General features: G+C 35.2%; 1 protein-coding gene across 25 annotated transcripts in view; it reads right to left on the bottom strand.

The window, feature by feature from the left end:
- The window catches only part of IQCM (IQ motif containing M), a 465,249-nt gene that overhangs the window by 265,602 nt on the left and 176,180 nt on the right, over positions 1-23,467 (bottom strand). For all 25 annotated transcript variants that reach the window (XM_055111895.1, XM_055111891.1, XM_055111884.1 and 22 more), the window contains one exon: positions 5,015-5,130. In XM_055111895.1, the coding sequence (XP_054967870.1) occupies positions 5,015-5,130 (116 nt within the window). The remainder of the gene's footprint in view (positions 1-5,014; positions 5,131-23,467) is intronic.

Raw genomic sequence — 23,467 nt, forward strand, 5'->3', positions numbered from 1 at the left:
CCCATGTTCATGGCAACATTATTCAAAATATCCAAAAGGTGGAAGCAACCCAAGTGTCCATTGATGGGAGAATGGATAAACAAAATGTAGTATATACATGCAATGGAATATTATTCAGCCTAAGAAATAAATTCTGACACGTGATGCAATGTGTATGAACCTTGAAAACATGCTGAGATAAGCCAGCCACAAAAGAACAAATATTCTACGATTCTGTTTATGAGACACCTAGAGTAGTCAAATTAACGAAAACAGAAAGTAGAATGGTGGTTTCCAGGGAATCAAGGGAGAGACATAGAGACAATTAGTGTTTACTATGTAGAGTTTCAGTTTGGGAAGATAAAAAAGCTCTGGAGATGGATAGTAATGATGGTTACACACAATGTGATTGTGATAAATGCCAAAGAACTATAAACTTAAAAATGGTTAAAATGGTAAAATTTATGTTATGTATATTTTACAAAATATAAATTTATAAACAATAATTTTAAATTATTTTCATTATTTAAAATGAAAAAAGTCTACTTAGAACTTGGTGTTTACATGGACACAGGGAGGGGAACAACACACACAGGGCATGTTGGGCGGCAGCGGGGTGTGGGGAGGGGAGGGAGAGCATAAGGACAAATAGCTAATGCATTTGGGGCTTAAAACCTATGTTCCAGGTTGATAGGTGCAGCAAACCACCATGGCATACATATACCTATGTAACAAACCCAAACCTAGGTGCCAAGTTAATAGGTGCAGCAAACCACCATGGCACATGTATACCTATGTAACAAACCTACATGTTCTGCACATATATCCTGGAACTTTTTTTTTTTTTTTTTTTGAGATGGGGTTTCACTCTTGTTGCCCAGGCTGGAGTACAATGGTGCAATCTCAGCACCACAATCTCCACCTCCTGGGTTCAAGGTATTCTCCTGCCTCAGCCTCCCGAGTAGCTGGGATTACAGGCATGTGCCACCACTCCTGGCTAATTTTGTATTTTTAGTAGAGACAGGGTTTCTCCATGTTGCTCAGGGTGGTCTTGAACTTTCAACCTCAGGTGATCCACCTGCCTCAGCCTCCCAAAGTGCTGGAATTACTGGCATGAGCCACTGCACCCAGCCAATACCCTGGAACTTAAAGTAAACTAAAAAAACAAACAAAAAAAGAACTTGGTGTTTGATTCCTGTTATAGGTGTTGGTATTTTAAAAAATAAACGAAAGGGGAATCCTTACTAAAACATCCATTTAGACTTCCAGTGGTGAAAATTGAAAATGAACTGAGCAGCAAAAAACAAATTTGAATGTTTGAATATCATTCTCTCATATTTATTCAGACACACCCCCAACCATGTAGTTGGTACACAAGGGTAAGATATAAACCTTTATTACCTCTAACTGGACAGGCAAAAAAGGTCACTTTATTGACCACCTGGTGTCCACTCCAGTTCACCCCAAACTTTCAGTTTATAAACACCTAAAGTCTCCATCAAAAAAACTATTAGAACAGATAAATGAACTCAGTAAAGTTTCAGGATACAAAATCAATGTACAAAAATTAGCAGCATTTCAATATACCAATAATGATCAAGTTGGAAACCAAATCAATAACTCAATCCCATTTATAATAGCTACAGAAAAAAAAACACCGAGGAATACATTTAAGCTAGGGAGTGAAATATCTCAACAAGGACAACTAAAAAATACTGATGAAAGAAATCATAGATGGCACAAACAAATGGAAAAGCATCCCAGTCTCATGAATTGGAAGGACAAAAATAATTTAAATGATCATACTGCCCAAGGCAATGTCTAGATTTAATACAATTCCTATCAAATTACCAATGTCATTCTTCACAGGATTAGAACAAATAATCCTAAAATTTATATGGAAGCAAAAAAGAGCCTGAATAGCCAAAGTAATCCTAAGCAAAAATGATAAAGCTAGAGGTATCACATTACCTGACTTCAAATTATACAAGACTATAATAATCAAAACAGCGTGACATTGGTTCAAAAATAGATACATACATCAATGGAAGAATAAATAACCCAGAAATAAAGTTACATTATTACAACCAAGTGATCTTTGACAAAGGCAATTAAAAAATACATTGGGGAAAGGACACCCTATTCAAGAAATGGTGCTGGTAAAATTGGAAAGCCATATGCAGAAGAATAAAACTGGACCCCTATCTCTCACTATGTACAAAAGTTAACTCAAGATGGATTAAAGACTTAAATGTAAGACCTGAAGCCATAAAAATCCTAGAAGAAAACCTAGAAAAAAGTCTTCTGGACATTGGCCTAGGCAAAGAATTTACAGATAAGCCCTCAAAAGGAAATGCAATGAAAACAAAAATGGACAAATGAGACCTCATTAAACTGAAAAGCTCCTGTACAAGATAATAAATAATTAAAAGAATAAACAGACAACCTACAGAATGGGAGAAAATCCTTACAAACATGCATCTGGCAAAAGGTTAATATCCAGAATCTATTAGAAATGCAAACAAGAAAAAAAAATCCCATTAAAAAGTAGGCAAAGGACATAAGTGGACATTTTTCAAAAGAAGACACAAAAGCAGCCAACAAACATATGAAAAAATGCTCCACATCACTAATCGCCAAAGAAATGCAAATTAAAACCACAATGAAACACCATCTTACACATCACAGTGACTATTGAAATGTCAAAAAACAGTAAATGTTGGTGAGGATGCAGAGAAAAGGGAACACTTATACAGTTAGTGGAAATATAAGTTAGTACACCCTCTATGGGAAACAGTCTGGAGATTTCTCAAAACTAAAAATAGAACTAACTTCAGTTCAGCAATTCAACTAGTGGGTATTTACCCAAACAAATAGAAATCATTGTATACACACATTCATTATGTTTATGGCAGCACTGTTTACAATAACAAAGTCAGAATAAACGTAAATGTCCATCAATAGATGACTGGATTAAAAATGTGGGAAATATATATATATATATATATATATATATATATATATATATACACACCATGGAATACTACTCAGTCATATAAAAGAATGAAATCATGTATTTTGCAGCAATGTGGATGGAATTGGAGGCCATTATCCTAAGCTAAATGACTCAGAAGCAGAAAGTCAAAAACCACATGTTCTCATTCGTAAGTGGGAGCTAAACTATGAGTAGCGACGGTCATCCAATAGACACTGGAGATGCTAATAGGTGGGAGGATGGGAAAGGGGTGAGGGATGAAATGCTATCTATTGTGTACAATGTACATTATTCAGGTGGCAGCTACACTGGAAGCCCAGACTTCAGCACAATGTAACTATCCATGTAAAACAACTGCACTATCCCTAAATCTATAAAAACAAACATAATAAAAACATTAGAAATAAAAAAATTAGCTTTAGTAAATTTGACTCACAAGGAATTTAGCAACATATGCTAAATATGATATATTAATAACTTAAAAGTTTTGGTTTACAGAAAAAAATAAAAATCCAACATGTGTTATTTAAAATGACAGATTAAGAACTATTCAACAGGTAGATAAAATAATTTGGTAAAATATATTTCAGTTGTCTAATGATGTTATGGACTAAATTGTGTCCCTTTGAAATTCATATGTAGAAGTTCAAACCTCCACTGTAACTTAATTTGGAAATAAGGCCTTTAAGGAGGTAATTAAGATTAAATGAGGTCATAAGGGTAGGGTCCTAATCCAATATGACACCAGGGATGCATTAGTACAGAAGAAAGACAACATGGCCGGGCATGGTGGCTGACACCTGTAATCCCAGCACTTTGGGAGGGTAAGGTGGGCAGATCACCTAAGGTCAGGAGTTTGAGACCAGCCTAACCAATATGGTGAAACCCCATCTCTACTAAAAATACAAAAATTATCCAGGCATGGTGGCAAGCATCGGTATTCCCAGCTACTCAGAAGGCTGAGGCACAAGAATCACTTAAACCCGGCAGGTGGAGGTTGCGGTGAGCTGAGATCACACCATTACACTCTAGCCTGAGCAACAGAGAGAGACTCCGTCTCAAAAAAAAAAAAAGAAAAGAAAAGAAAAGAAGAAGAAGAAAGACAATGTGAGGACACAATGAGAAGGTAGCAGTCTGCAAGCCAAGGAAAAGGGTCTGAGGAGAAACCAACGCTGCCAGCAACTTTATCTTGGACTTCCAGCCTCCAGAACAGTAAGAAAATAGATTTTTGTTGTTTAATCCATCCAGTCTGTGGTATTTTGTAATAACAGCAAATGGCAAGTCCAGGAAAAAAAAAATCAGTGATATGAAAAGAGAGAAAAAGATAAAGAAGATAAAGGACAGGACAGACATATTCACACACACAACAGAACATGTGGGAGATGTAAGAAACCCAGACATATTTACAGACACTGTGAAACACAATGTTGTAAAATAGCATTACGTGGTCTTTTAAGAAATTGTTGCTAAAGATGTCTGAATAACATGAGTTTCTTCTACTATTCACATGTATATATTAGGACTTGCTTTGAGAAATAAATGAATTTAAAGAACCAATTCTACTTTCAGATCACAAGTTCTCATGTCCTGGATTAGAGTCTTCATTCAGAAAACCATCAACATGTGGTCATAAAATTGCCCTTGGATTTTTTAATCCTTCCATTATCATGCCTTTAACAGATGTCTACATTCTACATTCTCCCCTTGCCTTCATTATGTTTTCTTGACAGTCTATGTACCATTACAAAAATAGTGGAGGTGCTAACACATTTGGAGCAAACCATGTGATGATCGCTTTAACCAATGCTCTTCAAATAAAAAATGACATGCATATTGTGGGATCGGGTGATCAGCAAGATTTACACAAGACACAAGAACAAAACTAAAGCAATGCTTCAGAAAAAATGAATTTCAGTGGAGAACTATCTTAGGACTGAAACAGGTCCATAGTAAAATCTCAAGTGCTTTCATCAAAATTAATGCAATAATTTACTGGAAAAATGGCAATTCAAATCTACATCCAGTTTTATAAATACTTACAGAATAATAATCCCGAAATACTGATGATGATTGAGAGAAACTAACTCGACGGGAGTCACAAGCCAAACGGAAAGACCTTGTCGGCACAAATCCTCTCCAGTCATAGAATGCTTTGTCTGTTAGAAATATCAATGCAGGTTAAAACAATATCTATCCAGGAAAAGTACACACTGATTATATTGCTTAATGTTGCAAAGAGTAAAGCAAATCATCTTTATGGCCTCACTATTCTGTATTAAAATCACATCTTGTCATCTAATCGGAGAGAAATGAAGACATGATAGGATTGCATAGAGAGAGGCTTCAATTAATTGTCTCCTTCATATGGTAAGGTTCTCGTGTTTTTATTGCACAGTGTGCCCATCAGAAAACTATAGGTTCATTCTCTTTACTATCTCCTCCTGAAGAACATCAACTTCTTTTTTTTTAAAGGAGGCTTAAAGGAAAATCATGTTTGCGAATAGCACTTATAAAAATAAAAGGAAAACCTCTCTGTGTTACATACTTTAAAAGAAAATTCAGTATTTTATAAGGCACAAGTTTTGATATTGCAAAGTAAATTAAATTATTAAAAGTCTTTAAGGTAAATAGGTCGAAAGCACAAAAGGTTAGCCAGCATCACCACATATTTGTTCTGTCTCATGGCAGTTGGTACATAAGATTTCTACAGGAACCATTTTTCTTTAATCATAGGAAAGAGATTTAAGATTTATTTGTCCATTTTTTTCCTCAGAGATATTAATCATTTAAAAAGAAGAAAATTCAGTTCAATCCTGCCATCGAAATGAATCAAACTATTTTCATATTTCCAATTTTCCTTCATATATGTATATATATGTATATATGTGTATCTATGTAGTCTTTCCTGAAACTTTCAATTTAATAAAGTCATCCATGGACTGCTTAGTTTTACATAAATTTATAGAAAACTCAAGAAGTAATAAATTCTCTCACTTCATTGCTTCAATTTATTTACAGGATCATAATTTGAGTGGTCTATGGGGAGGCAATGAAGTAACATAAAATAATAAAAAGGTAATGTTATCTCAGAGACATTCTAATCAGTACATAAACATTCTGCCTCATTTTAACTTTATATATATTTCTTCCATTTCAGTCAAGAGTCTCTGCACTCTTTCAAAAAGGCAAAATCTCTAGAAGAGGCAACACAATCATATATTTCAATCACAATCCAATGTGAATCAGTGGAATTCTTTTTTTTTTTTTTTTGGAGACGTAGTCTCACTCTTTCCCCCAGGCTGGAGTGCAGTGGTGCGATCTCGGCTCACTGCAAGCTCTGCCTCCCAGGTTCACGCCATTCTCCTGCCTCAGCCTCCTGAGTAGCTGGGACTACAGGCACCGGCCTCCACGCCCGGCTAATTTTTTGTATTTTTTAGTAGAGACGGGGTTTCACAGTGTTAGCCAGGATGGTCTCGAACTTAAAATTCTTCAACGGAAGCAAAGGCCAATAACGAGTAGCTTGTAGAGAATCTGAGCATTTTAGTACCTAAGAAGAAGATAGTAAGGGAAAGGCCATGCCCTTTATATTTTCATTTGGCAGCTTTGTAAGACCAAGGGAGTATAAAAGAGTAACACAAGAGTTATTAAGATGTATACACCCTTACATTTCTTATGAAGCCCTCTTAATGAATTCAAAGAATTCTCCAGCTCATGGGCATTATTCCTGACCTACCCACTCCCCTTAATGCACTATTACGTACAATAAGCAATATCTCATATTTTAGATAATCGTGCTTCTCTTTCCAATCTCATTTTGAATTTATAAACTGTTCCAAGGCAAGGACTGTAACTTACCTGGAATTGCTCTGTGTTTCTGATTCATTAGCAATGCGAATAAGGTAGCTATGTAAATACTGGTGAATAAGAAGGAGGATATTGAACATTCCCAACACAAAGAAATGACAAATGTCTGAGATGATAAATATATTAACTACCCTGATCTGATCACTATACATTATATGTATAAAAACATCACTCTGTACTCCCATGAATGTGTACACTTATTTGTTAATTTAAAAAATAAAATTAAATAAATAAATAAAATTCCTCTCTGATTAAAAAATGAATTGTTTGAAAAGGTTAAATCTTACAGGCAAAGAGATTATCTTCTTGATCATTGAAGAGTCCAACCCAATATATGAAACTAAAACCTATACAACTTATTTTTCCAATAGAGTTCAGAGCATTTTCAAATGTTTTATCTTGCTTACTCACAAAACAGACTCACAGAGTTGAAAACACCACACATTATTTTCTCCCAGTATATAGGTATCATACTAGAAAATATAGCTATAACTTTTCCGCTTCAGGAAGCAGTAAAGCCTCCACTAAAATCCTCAAGGTAATCATTCACATACTGATGTATGCTAATGACTCCTCCTTAGAAGCCAGGCACAGAAAGTGACATGCAACAAATTCCAGTTTATTCCACAAAGTCAGTCGAAAGTTATAAGCTAATAGTTTGATGAAGACCAAAGTCATTAATCAGACTAAATCTTCACAAACCCTTCCTGGAGTCAACAATCTTCACAGATAATGACACATAGAAATAAAGGTTCTGAATCCCAGGTGTGTGTGTGTGTGTGTGTGTGTGTGTGTGTACACATGTGCACAAGAGTAGGCTGTATATTGATAGATGGAAAAGAAATCTTGTCAGTAATCCCAGTTATCAGTCAGCAGGACAGAATAAAATATTGTAAGAGTAAATGAATCTGAGGAAAACGCAATATCAAGATTTGGAAATAAACCAAAATGGTCACATCAGTTTAACAAGGAGTTAAAAAGTAGCTAGTGTTGAACATTAAAAAATTTGTTAAATAACTACTCATACTGATATCTGACTTTGTGTTTCTTCAATATTTTAGACTATCATCAAAAAAATATTAACTCATGTTAGTGTGCTGCCTTTCTGCATATCTAATTTGCATATCGAGACTTAAAAGTCTTTCACTTGCTTTGTATGCGCCATAAAACTGAATATAATGATGTGCCCCAAGTGTGTGTGTGTGTGTGTGTGTGTGTGTGCGCGTGCATGCATGTGCTCCTGGATTAGAACCCGATTTGGCATTGACTACAAGGCTAACCAACAAAACCATAAGAGTGAAAGGTCCCATAGAATCCAACTGAAATAAATACATGAAGAAACAGAAAATCCTAAAAAATGGGCTTTTAAAATTCTGACTTTTAGATATTTTTCACCAGACCATCTCCCCTCACTTTCTAGCATCATCTTGACGTTTATAATGGTAATCATTTTTCAATTTTATTTTCTGTTTTTATTCAAATTTATGTAGTTAACAATTAGCCCATTATTTACACAGGTGGGAGACATTTCCAAAACCTAATAAGTAGTTGTTATTTTATAAGCTTAAATTATACAAATGACTCACAGAAAACTGAAAAGATCATATACGACAGGTGATAATGTCAGGGAATGAGAAACAAGGGAAAGAAAAGGGAAGGAAAGAAAAGTTATTAGGTAGTTAAAACAATCCCCACATCTATAATTTTTGTAGTGACAAATATTATCTTAGTATCGCAAATGAATAGATTGGTTCAATTCACCTGGATATCAGCAAAAGACCCAAAGGCAATAGTAGTTCAACGTTTAAAAATACACTGTTTTGGTCAACTTAGAAACCAAATGCTCTTAAGAAATAGTCTGTATATCTGCCTTCCAGAGTAGAAGCAAGTTCAAATGAAAATGTATCTTTATTAGGATATGATAAAACCAAAGACATTACTGAGTTTAGTGGTCCCGTGTCCCTAGAGCCTCTTTTATGCCAAGCTCGTTCTGTTTCCCTTTTATCAATTCTCTCGTATCAATTAATTCTTTGAGTTAATTGCACATGCAGTTTTAATCTGTAGGTAATTACAAACAATTAATAGTTAGGAGACAGAATTAGCAGTTCTTAGTTTGATTATCTATATAATTAAAAGGGGTGGCAAACTAGAGTTGACAAATAGCATCTTAATCATTTGAATAATCAAACCCCAGAAGCTTGCTTGGGTGGCTGAATTCCATCTGTTACATTAGTTTAAATTTTAGAATTAATGACTGAAATGTCCATTTAAATCAATTCATATGTGTTGAATTTATAGTACAAAATGAACAAGGCATTTACTCTAAAATTACTTAAACCACCTTCTTTTGTTTGTTTATAATAAGCTGTTTCCAAAAGGATTCAATGAAAACAAAGATTTGTAGAGGAGAAAAAGTAATATCTTTTCCTCACCCATTGGAAGTGTTCATGGAGGAGACATCCCTATAACAAAGACTGATTAACAAGAGAAAAGTATAACAAGCTTGTTTATCAAAGTTTTGTGTAACATAGGAGGCTTCAGAAATGAAGACACAAAGACTCAGGGAGAACTGTATTTTTTATGTAGAAGTATGATTGGACAAAATGTGGTATGACCTTAGTAAACCAGGGGAAACTCAGCAAGGCCTATTTCTTCGGATTTTTCTTGGCTTCCAGATATGGGGCAGGACATTTGTCACAAGAGAGTCTTCAGGAGGGAAGGGAGGAAGTCGAGAGTGAATTTCCCGGGTTTTATCGCTAGCTTTGGAGGAGAGGAATTCTAGTTTCTATGTCCAGCTTCTAGGGAGAAAAATCCAGAGAGGGCTTCCTGCTTCTACTGTCCTCTCAATTCTTGCAGCTTAAAATACTCAGCATGCCAAGGCACCACATTTTTGGGGTATCGTGTTCTGAGTCCTGACAGATTCGATAGACTAAATTATGTACATCTAGTGAATGCCAGTTAATACTCATGGATACCATTTCTATGTTATAAAATATCTAAGAAATATGGATAATTCTTTTCATACTACGTTCTGTTTAACACTTTTTGTGCTGTGATGGTTAATAATGAGTGTCAACTTGACTGGATTGAAGGATACAAAGTATTGATGCTGGGTGTGTCTGTGAGGGTGTTGCCAAAAGAGATTAGCATTTGAGTCAGTGGGGTGGGAAAGGCAGACCCACCCTTAGCCTGGGTGGGCACAGTCTAATCAACTGCCAGCATAGCTAGAATATAAGCAGGCAGAAAAATATGAAAAGAGACACTGGCCTAGCCTCCCAGCCTACATCTTTCTCCCATGCTGGATGCTTCCTGCCCTCGAACATCAGACTCCAAATTCTTCAGTTTTGGAGCTCGCATTGGCTCTCCTTGCTCCTCAGCCTGCAGACAGCCTATTGCGGGACCTTTGTGGGATCTTGTGATTGTGTTAGTTATACTTAATAAACATATATATATATATGAGTTTATAGCAAATAAGACATACTTCTAATCCTTTTTTTGCTATCTGAAGGAACCAGAGGTTTGTAGATAGCAAATACTAAGCAGCAAAACAAGCTTAAGGTAAGTTAGAAAATGTATGGGAACTTCATTCTGATTAGAAAAGAATGTGATATAGAACAGTAGCATCACTGTTGCATAACATCTTTCTGAATTGCCAAGTATTTGAACAAGTTTGGTAGATACTTTGAAGCTAATAGTAGATAAAAATTGTTCAAAAAAATAATGACTTCTGGTTCAATATGGTCTGTTACCTTTGGCTGTGAGGCAGCCCCTTTACAACTTCAATAAATACTATAATGACAAAGGAGAAGATGAAAATCTCAAGATCACAAAAAATAAATCTAACCATTTACCAATTTGCAATTGAGAAGAAAATTTAATTAGGATAATGGAAGTGAATTGAGGAAAGCAATCAGTGACTTTTACATAATAATATACTCACCCCTCCCTAATCTGAAAGATGGTAGAAAGATGCTTAATATCTCCCAAGGAAAAAAATACAGAAAAAAAAAGAACAAAAAATGTTTCTCTACAACGTAGGTGCTGCTTTAAAATAACTGATTCCCTTTTCCTACCTTCATCTACCACAATTCACTTAGACACTACAGCTCCAAGACAACAACTAGGAAAGAAAGCAGCCCTGGCTTCAGCAGCAGTATTTGATACAGCCCTATGGAAAGGAAAGAGTTCTGTGTGGAGACTGCGGAGGGCAGGTATTGATAACAATGCATAATGGAGATTGTAATTTTTCATGAGGTAAATAGCTGAAAATAATAAGAACGAAGGTGTGGAATAGGAAAGTCTCCACCTCAGCAGAGCTCAACTGTTTGAGACAGGTGTCTGCAAGTTACTGGGAATTAGGCAGAGAACCAGGCATTGACACCTGATCATCAACTATAGAACTAGATTTTTCTCAGGGCTGAGAAAAATCCACACGTTCTTTCTATTTGTAATCACTCACTGCATAAATCAATTTCTCCTTATCTGGGGCAGAGTAAATAAACTAGGGCCTATATTAATCATGGTAATACTTGTTAACACTTATTGAAGGCTCAAATTACTAAACAATTTACACACATTACCTGACCTATGCTGCAGAATAACCCTATGAGGCAGATGTTCCATTTAACAGAGGAGAAAACATATTATGTCCCTTGGTCAAGTTCAGAGGGTAAGAGGTTGTGTGAACCCAGGTCTATCTTGAAGCTTACCTGTGACTCTGACACAAGGGAAAAGGTCTCTGTGGTAGACTGTTCAGAAAGAGACCCATGTCCTAATCCCTGAAACCTATAAATGTTATTAGCTTATATGGCAAAAGAGACTTTGCAACTGTGATTAAATGAAGGATTCTGAAATGGGGAGGGAGATTATCCGGGATTGTCCTGGTGGGCACCACATGTAATCACAAGTGTCCTTACAAGAGAGGCAGAGGCAGACTTTACTACAGAAGAGAAGATATCATGAGGCAAAAAATAGAATGGAGTGATGTGAAAAAGGGCTCATAAGTCAAGGAATGCAGGTGGCCTCCAGAAGCTGGAAAAGGCAATGGAAACAGATTCTTCCCTAGCATCTCTGGAAGGAACTAGTCCTGCTGACAGCTTGACTTAATTCAGTGAAATTGATTTCAAACTTCTAGCCTCTACAAATATAAGAAAAAATTGGGGATTGTTTCAAGTTACCAGGTTTTCAGTAATTTGTTACAGCAGCCATAGGGAAACTAACACAGTCTATAATTCTAAACATTCAGTAAAAGTGTTTAAATCTAAAAATATTCTGCTAGACCCAGGGGAAAATTATAGAAAAGTGCTTGGCATTCTCACTATATTATAATAAGCCAACTCTTTGAAATAGAAGCCAAAACAATAAAGAAATAACTAAAAGTTTAACAATAATAATAATTGTAAGTCAAATAAAAATGAGAATTAGCATTTTTAAAAGGGAAGAAATACAAAGAAACCAAAAATGTAATGGCAGAATAAAAATGTACTTCAGAGTTAGTAGGAGTATAAGTGACAGCATGGAATATCAAATGACTGGATTTGGCAAGCACTCCTAGAATGCAGAAGAAAAGCATCAAAGATGAGAATTATAAGAGAGAATATTATAGATTAAAGAGCACAAAAAATAAATATCCATCAAAGGAACCACACACATTACCGAAGATGAAACTAGAACAATCAGAAACAAAGAAAACATACTATGTAATAATTTCCTAAGCTGAACAAAAGATTTGAATCATCTGACTATTGGAGTTCACTGAATTATGGGGTAAGTTTATTAAAAGAGACTTGCATACAAGTATATTCGGCAAAATTACAGGAGTAAAGAAAACTTCAATGATAAGAATAAAGAAAATTTAATATGTATTCAAGAAGAAAAACATCTGCAAAGGTGTAAACTCCAGGTTATTCTCAAATTTCTTCTGTGAAACAGCAAAAGAATCAATAAATAATAGACCACCAACAGAATTTTCAGGAAAATGAAAAGTTAAATAAATTTTATAACCAAATTGCCTTCCATGTGTAAAGGCTAGGAAAAAACACCATTATCAAATACACCAATGCTCTGAAAATTTGCTCAGAAAACACTTAACTAAAGACTGAGGCATGAATCAATAAAAGAATTTAGAAACCACTGTATAAGAGAACTAGCAGTTCTTCCCCTCACCAATATACTCAGTTCTCATAGGATCAGGTGTAGTTACATGGATTCTATAGCTTGGTCTTAAAGTGTGGTCCTGCCTGGCTTTACCTCACAGTTTCTATTCTGCATATTCTACTTTCTTAGGAACTAAACCATTTTTTTCCCCTAGGGCATAAACTTGAACTCACTCACAGTTCAAATGGAATGAGCTTTCAAACTGAATCCTGTTCTATGATTATCCAAAGAAACAATAACCAGTTTGTTCTGTCATGCACTTGCAAAGACTAAACATTTTATTTGGCTTGAACATGTACCGAGAGACCCAATATAATGGCGATTTTGATTTTCTTATAACTTAAATATGAGTTTTCTCCATTTTAGCAATTCAAACTAAATCACCTGAATCATGACCTAGCCCTTCAGAAAGCTCTTCCTTATATCATGGGAACAGCCTCTGGGTGTTCCTATAAAGCTAGGTGACTTAACTAAGAGAAAAAAAAATTAACAAGCAATTGTCTTTAGGCAGCAGAATAATAGATGGCTGTCATGATAATGTTCTGTATTTTCCAAATGTTTTGCAATTAATCATAACTAATGGCAATTTTAAAGGAAACACATTAAAAATAAGTCTATATAATTTTAGGTAAAAGTGGGCAAAAATTATGTTAAAATTATGAGCAAAAGCAAGGTATGGAGAAAGCAAAATGAATTTTAGAAATGTTTGCCTCAAAGGAAGCATTAGATTAAGACTAAATTGCACTCATCTTTTTCTAAAGAGAACATTTTGTATTTGCAAACGAGAAAATACAATTTGTTTAAACTTCCTTTAATAAAGATACATAATAAAATGAATGTTTCCTTTAAATATGCCCTCAATGGCACCTTTTTGGGAGCGGGTGTGGGGTCGGGGGGTGGGCAGGGTGTGAACCACAGTATCATTAGGTAAAAGTGAGAACTCATATTACCTTCACAGGAAAGGAGAGAGACAGCCTGCTGTGTCATAATAGCTTTAGAAAGCTTTGGTCTCAGGCTTACAAAGTGAAGACTCTTGATTAAGAAAATCAGAGGTCCTGATGACAAGTCTATCAAAGATTGACTTTTGCAATGCAGGGGCTACTATCTGGCTTGGATGGCAGCATACTTGTCACCTTTGTCAGGAAGCACTCTGCCAAACGCAGTTCTTGCGGGCAATGGACTGCAAACTCCAGCAGGATTGGGACTGTGTCCCGGGCACTGTTTTGCTGCTTGCATAACCACAGTTACTGGAACAGGATATGCACTAATTTTATAGTACAAATGATTGTTATGTTGAACTAGATAGTACATGTTTTACAGATAACAGTGAAGTATAGGTTTCTAAGCAAGAAAGACAGAGGTCCTGGGGAAAAGTGGACACCGAGTGATAATTTAAAGGGCATATTCTTAGTGGTCTACCTGAAAATGAAGCAATAATTAATTAGTTTTTCATTTATCTCACATAATTTGATTTTTAAAAAAATAAGAATTATTCCAAGTTTCTCATATATTGATATATGAATCATATGTACCTTACCTATTTTAGCCAAGGCTTTGATGCCTGAACTCATACATCCCTGATGAAAATGAAAATTTGAAGACTTTTAGGAAAGTAATTGTCAGTAATAAAGTCTTTTAAATGTTCATATTTTTTGTAATACCAATTTCTAAGAGTCTTTCCTAAGAAAATTATCTGAAATGTGACTAAAGATTAACAAAATTGTTTATTATAGCATTATTTATAATAATTATGCAGAAAACACTTAATATAGCAAGCTTGAGACTGCTACTCTTAGCAACATCTGCTTGTAAAGTTGACCTTTGGTTGATATCTTAGAACTTAGCAGGTAAACAATTCCTGATATAAAACTTTCCCTAAATGATAAGGGTGTCTCACCATACCCAGACCAATTGTGCAAGCAATATGGTTTTTGCTGAATATCTGCTTTCCTTCCAGAAATCCAGAATGTTGGTACATGCTAGGCAGAGTATGCCTATGTGACTAGGCTCCAATAAGAAATCTTGGGTACTAAGTTTTTAACAAGCATCCCAGGTATACAACACTTTACACATGTTGTCATGACTTGCTGCTGGAGGAATTCAGGGCATCCTTTCTGACTCCACTGGGAGAGAACTATCGGACTCTTGCTCCCGGTTTCCTGTGGATTTCATTCCCTGTACCTCTTCCCTTTGCTGATTTTGCTTTGTAACCTTTCACTGTAATAAACCTTAGCCATGACTACAACCATATGCTAAGTACTGTGAGACCCTCTAACGAATCAGCAAACTTGGGGTGGTCTTTGGGACTCCAACATAAAAATAAAATTGGAAAAAATATAAATGTAAATATAATATAAATGTCCAGAAATGGGAGACTGGGTAAATTTTACTATATCATGCATTGACTTATTCCTCAACAAGAAAAGTTATTCTTATGAAGTATTTTACATTGTAACTGTATTGTAATAAAAAAAATCTCATATACCTTGTGCTTTTAATTATGGACCAAAAAAATCCATAAACCAAAAGACTTCACAAAATTGTGCCAAAATGTTAAAAGTAATAGCTTTTGGTTTGATCAATTTTTTTTCTGTATTCTATTCTCTTATTTCTGAATGGGCTGATTGTGGAGTTCATGAAACCTTAAATACCTGACTCACATACTGCCACCTCTTAAGGAATGTTATTCTAATTGTTTTTTTCTCCATATCAATTGCCATTGTACCTAAACCATGGTTTCACTGTGAAACCAGACTGGCCACCGAGCTTTGGAGGACAAGATTAGGAAGCAGTCTGTGAGTCTGAGGCAAATGCATACGAGTTGGATATAAGTGATTAAGCACATTGGACATATTTGGCTCAAACTCTACCCAGTTTGGTTTCTACACCACATAGAAATAATCTGATAAAATCAAATCTTACATGTTAACAGTTTAAAACCTAGGTGAATGAACAGAAGCAGGCCATGTTAGCTGAGAGGTGAACCAACCTCACCAGTTCTATCTGAAGCTGGTTGATAATCCCAGCATTGGGAAATCTAGAACTGAGAATGACTGGGGTCAGGGGATGACTTTCCATGATATCTTCACATATAAGCTCCATCACTAAAGGAAATTTCTACAGGTTTTGTAAAGAAACAGACCTGAACGTTTGGCTTTCCAGAATTTTTATAATGAAGAGGTATTTGATTGGCAATGTGAAAGAATGATTAAGCTTTAAAAAACAAAAACTACCTACAAAACGTATGGTCATAAATCTTTGGTATTTTATTTCTTCACAGGTTATGTATGAGCTACAATAATTGTGCAAATTCTGAGCAAATTCAATGAGGTAGCCTTTTCAGGAAACAAAAATAAGAATCTAATCCCCTAAAAAAGATTATTAATTTTGTTATTTTCATCTGTTTTTGATGACCGGCTTGTCAGAAGATTGAAGGTCACTAATGTAACATTATCTTTACTGAAAGTTAATTAATGTAATACATTCAAAAGAGGGAAAAAAAAATCCTGGTGACAAAAACAAAGGGATAATTACAGAACAAAATTTTAGCCCTGCTTATATTTATATATTCATTCCAAATGTGTCACTCTATTCTTTACTACTCTTCTAGTCAGGGCTGGGAGGAAACTAGCTTGTGACCTTACAAGGTATGAACTGTATATGATTGGTGGGAACTTCACTAAATCGTACGCATGTGGAGAATTAAATTAAAAATCTGTGTTAGTACTAAGAGGCTCACGAAGTCCAAGTGATAAAGCTAAAGTAAAAGATAAATATAAAGCAAATATCACACATAAATATAAGAAACAAGAACAGTGAAATGAGCTAAGGCGAAGACTTTCTATTATTGTGATCAATGTTTACAATTATTGGATGTACGGATTAGCCAAATTCTACCTATCCTTTTCAGTCCTTTCATCAGAAAGAAAGCAAAATGAAACACAAATCATTATTTCTACTTGTTATCAATATAAGTAAAAGGCTAAGTCTTAAGAGGATGAAGAAAATTCTGAATATTAATGCTTTGGGTGTTATCTATAAAGCTCAGATAGCCACATGGATTCTGTTTCCATTATTACTAATAATTGAAAATTGATGGTACTAATAAAATATTCCACAGATGCTCTGTCTTCTCTCTCCTACACACCAACAGATCAAATTCAACATAATGTGGTTCTTTTGAGAAACATAATATGTATTACTTGCATAGAAATTTTAAGAATAATTAAGAACAAAATTAAGTTAATTTTTCAATCTACTTTACTGGTCTTACTAACTACTATGTCCACATATGAACCTTTCCTCCAGTTAAACTACTCTACTACCTTAACCTGAAATAAGTTTGAAAACACATCTCCACACAGTTGCCTATGCCACAGTCCCCCAATAACCCATCCTCACTGATCTCCACCTTCCAAAAGTATGGGCAACTTTCAAGGCCAAGCTACACCGTCATTTTTTTTCTTTCCACTCATGATGGTACATTTGAATTCAAAGGAATGTGACTATGTGATAACAAAGATAACCCTGAATCTACTCTAATTATTAAAAGGTTAAATAATTCTCAGCTTTATCTTTTTCTTTTTCTTTTTTTTCTTTTATTTATTTATTTATTTGAGACAGACTCTGACTCTGTTGCCCAGACTGGAGTGCAGTAGCATGATCTCGGCTCACTGCAAACTCTGCCTCCCAGGTTCAAGCGCTTCTCCTGCCTTAGCCTCCTGAGTAGCTGGAATTATAGGTACGCGCCACCACACCTGGCTAATTTTTGTATTTTTAGTAGAGACGGGGTTTCACCATGTTGGCTAGCTGGTCTCAAACTCCCAAACTCAAGTGATCTGCCCACCTCGGCCTCCCAAAGTGAGCTTTTTCTTTTCAGTATTTAGAAAACATACCTTGCAATCACTTCACTGATCCTGATATGCTAACATGAATGACCATGGAGAATGAGAACTGCTAATCTCCACCACTGGAACAGAACACATCCCATTGCCTTGTATTGTAGATTACAAAAGGGATTATGTTTTCTTGTATTCTAACTCAGCCACAAGACTGTAAATTCCTTATAAGGCATGGATGACATCTAAAATTAATTTGTATTCCTATATATATAGCACAGCATTTCGTATGGTCATGTTTCAAAACATGAACAAAAAGTCCTTAGTCAACACTTCTTTGCCTTTAAAACTCAGATGACATTTTCACTTTCATTCTGCAAACTTATAACAAAAGCCTTTATCCTTTTAAAAGATGGAAGCAAAAAAAGATGTAACAAACCCATCTGCCTTTGAATGAAGCCTCTATCAAATATAATGAAACACGGACATTAGAGCAATTACTATATATTAGTTCATATTAATAAGTTGTTAATTTTATGTGATGTATTTTGATTGTGCTTTAAAAAGAGATTCTTCATCTTTTATAATACAAGCTGAAAAATATTTATGAATGGATATCAAAGAATTTGCCTCATCTAATCCAAGCTGAGAAGGGAATTGGATGGGTGCATGGATAAAATAATACTGGCCATGAATTCATAATTGTTGGAACTGGATGATGAATATTTGTGGATTTATTATCCTAGTTTTTTTACTTTTGTATATTTAGATTTTCCATAATAAAATGGTTTTTTACTTTATTCCAAAATGCACAAACTTTTCCAATGCCAAGAAAAGTTTGAATTAAACATCTATTCATGAGGAAAAGAGATCAGACTCACAGCAAAACATGAATAATACTACTTTTCCAACAAAGTGTGACTTTAAAAAAGAAAGAATGGAACTGCATTATAAAGTGCAAGGAGGCATATCTCAGCAATCTCCCAAGCAACTCTCCAGATCCTCACAGGGTGACTGTTGAAGATACTGTAAATTCCTAGATCAGAACTATTCTCAGTTAGAGCAAAGCATCAGAAATGTGTTTACTTGCTTATTAGCTATCTTCTCAACTAGAATGTAAGTGTCACTAGGTCAACATCTTTACTTTGTTCTCCAGTATCTCTCCAGCAAAAAGCAGTGCATCCAGCCCAGATAGCAGGTACTCAATATATATTTGTCAATTATTTCTATGTATAAAATATGCCCTCTCCTGCCTACTACAAAAAGGTCATAAAGTATTATGAATGTTAAGCTATTAGAATAAAAATTCATTCCAAAGTTTCCAATTTTAATTATGTATATTCCTTTCTGAAAATAGCTTATCATTAACTTATCTATTTTGCATATTAAAAATTTACAAATAACACCTGCATGCCTCTTCTCATCTTAGCCTTATGTCCACTGAGAGGTAGATAAAAACGAGAATTACCTCTCCAGTCCCAGAAAAGCAAAAAACTGAAACTCAGAATATATTGATAATCTGATGAGATTCCAACTCTTTTTTGACTCATAGTTCATTATTCTATAAATTATAGAAATACCTGTATATTTCTTTAAATTGGGGCTCATCAATTAATCAAGCATTTCCAGTATCATTATTTCTAGTAATAGACGAAATAGATGCTGAGAGATTGAACTCAGGCTCACAGAATAAGAGATTTTAAAAGTCAAATGCATTACACCAACTTTTAGGTACAATATTAAGAAATATCATTTAAAAATCTTAAAACACGTAGAGTTCTATGTTTACTTTAGACATAGAACGCCATAAAAAAAGATCTTTCCCACTATAACAATGAGAATGAACCAGACAGTCTATAAAATAATGATTTCGTTTTCAGCTAGTGTGCTATGGTCACAAGGCAGTCTGATGAACTGCAATACAAAGTTGACAAACTCCTCCACAGAGACGGAACACAATACTATAATACCTTGGGCAGACCAAAGAGGAAGAGATGGCCACCACAGAAGCAGGCAAGAAGAAAACAGATAAAATTTTAATTAATCTTTAAAGGCCAATTGTGACCCAATTTGAGAGTACAGAATCCTCAGAAGCCCTGGACAAAAGGGGTGTCTGCACTGACTCTCCTACTCTTACGTAAGGGCTTCCACTGACTGGCAACAAGAAAGACTGGTGGCAGGAGAGGAGACCTAAGAGAGACCTCCTCCATGATAGACGTGTGTGGATCCTCTTTTGATTTGGAAGTGGAGCAGAAGAACCCAGAGATCTCCAATCCAAACACTGCATAAATGCTGCTGAGAAGGACCAGAAAAGCCACACATGCCCCACCTCTACACTGATACCAGGCAATTATTTTTTTAAATATTTTTTATTTTTAAATCTTGCCTAAGATTTAAAAATAAGGCAGGAGGTCTATAATCACTGCTTCTATTCAGCATTGTGCTAGAGTTTCTAATCGGTTAAATAAAATAAGAAAATGATAAGTAGACATAAAATTGGGGGGCAGGGAGTAAAGCTGTTTTTATTAACAGATGATATGACCAAGTATGTAGAAATCCTGATAAATCCAAAAGAAAACTAGCAGAACTAGAAAGTGAATTTAGCAATGTTACAGTATACAAAGTAAATTAAAAATTAATTGTAATCTACATAGTAACTGAAACAATTAGAAAAATGTAAAATCAACATTAATTATAATAGTTTCAAGACTTTGAGTATTAAGGGTAAATTTAATAAATAGCATGTAAGAACTGTACACTCAAACTATAGAACATTGCTGAGAGATTAAAGAAGGCCTAAATTAATAAAGAGATACACTATGCTCATGGATTGAAGACTTAATTTTAAGATTGTCATTCCATGTCCCTTCAATTCGTATATAGATTCAAAGTAATCCCTATTAAAATCACAGCAGGATTTTTCTGAAAATTGACAAGATAATTTAAAATTTTACCTGGACAGGCAAAAGAAACAAGAATAGCTAAAACAATCTTAAAAAGAAACAAAACTGGAAGGCATACATGACATGACTTCAAGACTTAATATAAAGCTACAGTATTAAGATAATATGGTATTAGCAAGAGGATATACAAACAGACCAATGGAACAGAACAGAGAGTACCTAAATCGACCTGCATATATAATATCAAAGACAAAGGTACCAAAGCAATTCAATGGAGAAGGAAAATGCTCCTCAACAAATGGTACTATCTTAAACCACACACACAAATCAATTTGAGGTGGCTCATAGGTCAAAATATGTAAGCTAAAACAACAAAGCTACCGAAGAATAACTATAGAAAATCTTCACAACCCTGGAACAGACAAAACAAAATCACACTATTTTAAAAATGGAAAAATTGGACTTAATCAAAAATAAAAACTGCTCATAAGAAAAGGCAAGAAAAAAGTAGGCAAGCTACAGACTGTGAGTAAATATTCACAACACATGACAAAGGACTTAAATTCAGAATATATACAGAGTTCTGCAATTCAATAATAAAAAGACAACTCGATTTTTAAAATGGGCAAAGGACACAAATTATTCACAATAGAAAATAGACAAATAAAAAATATGCATGTGAGAAAGTGCCTAGCATCATTAGTCATCAGGCAAGGATGTGTAAAATAAAACCCCAATGGGTAAACCCACTAACATGATTAAAATGAGATTGACAACATAAAATGTAGAAGAGGATGTGGAGCAACTGAAACACTCATAGATGGCTGATGAGAGTGTAAAATGGTATGTGGGAAAACTCTTTTGTTTCTTAAGTAAACATACATCTATGCTGTGATCCAGCAATTGCACAGCCTGGTATTAAAAAAATGAATACATATGCCCACACAAATATGAGTAAACAAATGCTGGTAGAAGCTTTATACTAGATAAACCTGGAAATAAGATAGATGTTCAACAATATAATGAATTGATACACTGTGGTATAGTCAAACAATGGACTACTACTCGTTAATAAAAAGAATGAATTACTGATATATGCAAAAACATGGATAAATCTAAAAATATTATGCTAATTAAAAGCAGCAAGGCAAGAAAATATACGTACTGTAGGATTTCATATATCCGCTATTGACTAATTCCAATCAGTGAATTAGCTTAGCCTAGGTAGATCCAATTAGCCAGTTATCTAAATAGCAACTGCTGATTCATCAAGGCTGTTCCAAAATAGTGGATGTGAGCAGCACATGCATACACCAAGAAGGAGAGCAGGGCCCTGAAATACTAACCTGGACAGAAAGCATCACGTGGCTTTACCATCAGCTTAAACTCTCCACTATCAGGGTTTAGTTTTGCCTGCTTCTAAGTCCCAAACTGGCAAAACTAAACTCAGATCAGCATTTACTTCTAGAGGTAGAGAGTGGAGCAAGGGTAAATTGAGAAGGAGCCAAAGGGAACTTTCTAAGGTGACGTCTACTTGCCAAAACTGACTGAAAGGCACGTTTGAGATCTGGTCATTCACTGAATATAAATTATATTTCAATCAAAAAATGAAGACAGGGATTGGGGCAGGGGCTCACGCCTATAATACCAGCACTTTGGGAGGCCAAGACAGGAGGATTGCTTGAGCCCACTGGTTTGTGACCAGCCTGGGCAACACAGGGAGACCTGTCTCTACAAAAAATTTAAAAATTAGCTGCACATGGTGGCACGCACCTGTGGTCCCATCTACTCAGGAGGCTGAGGTGGGAGGATTACTTGAGCCCGGGAGATCAAGGCTGCAGTGAGCTATGATCGTGCCGCTGCACTCCAGCCTGGAAAACAGAGTGAGATCCTGTCTTAAAAAAAAAAAAAAAAAAAAAAAAGAAGAAGGAGAAGGAGAAGAAGAAGACAAGTTAAATATTCTTATCTTATCTTCTATTAGTACCTCCACATAAGCAATTTATATTACTCATGTTATGGTGCCAAATCAAATTTGAGTCATATTCCTGAAAGGTTAAAAGCTCCTACCAAGTATTTTAAAGATACTTTCTTAATTTAAAGTTCATCTTTAGGCCAGGTGCAGTGGCTCATGCCTATAATCCCAGCACTTTGGGAGGCTGAGGTGGGCAGAACACTTGATCCCAGGAGTTTGAGACCAGCCTGGGAAATATGGCAAAACTCTAGCTCTACAAAAAAATTAAAAATAAAAAAATTAGCCAGGCATAGTGGCATGCATCTGTAGTCCCAGCTACTTGGAAGGCTGAAGTGGGAGGATCCCTCGAGACAGCGAGGTGGAGGTTGCATTGAGCCAGACCACACCACTGCACTCCAGCCTAGGTGACAGAATGAGACAACTACATCTTTAAAATAAAATATTTGCAAAATAAATCAGAGCATTTCAAAATCTAAAGTAGCCAACTCAATTTTCTGAAATTAAGCTCTTTTTCTTTCACTAGCACATGCAATAAGTTTAAAAATTATTTCTTGAATGTTGCATTCAGGTGGATTTCAAAGTATACTGAGAATCAAAATTCTTGTGGTTATTTTAAATTGGCTTTAGAATTTTAGAAAATTGTTTTAATTTAAAAAATGTGTGGGTACATAGTAGGCATATATATTTATGGAGCGCTTGAGATATTTTGGTATAGGCATGTAACACATAATAATCACATCATGGAAAATTGGATATTAAT

This window comes from Pan paniscus, chromosome 3 (assembly GCF_029289425.2).
Source record: "Pan paniscus chromosome 3, NHGRI_mPanPan1-v2.0_pri, whole genome shotgun sequence".
Lineage (NCBI taxonomy): Eukaryota > Metazoa > Chordata > Mammalia > Primates > Hominidae > Pan > Pan paniscus.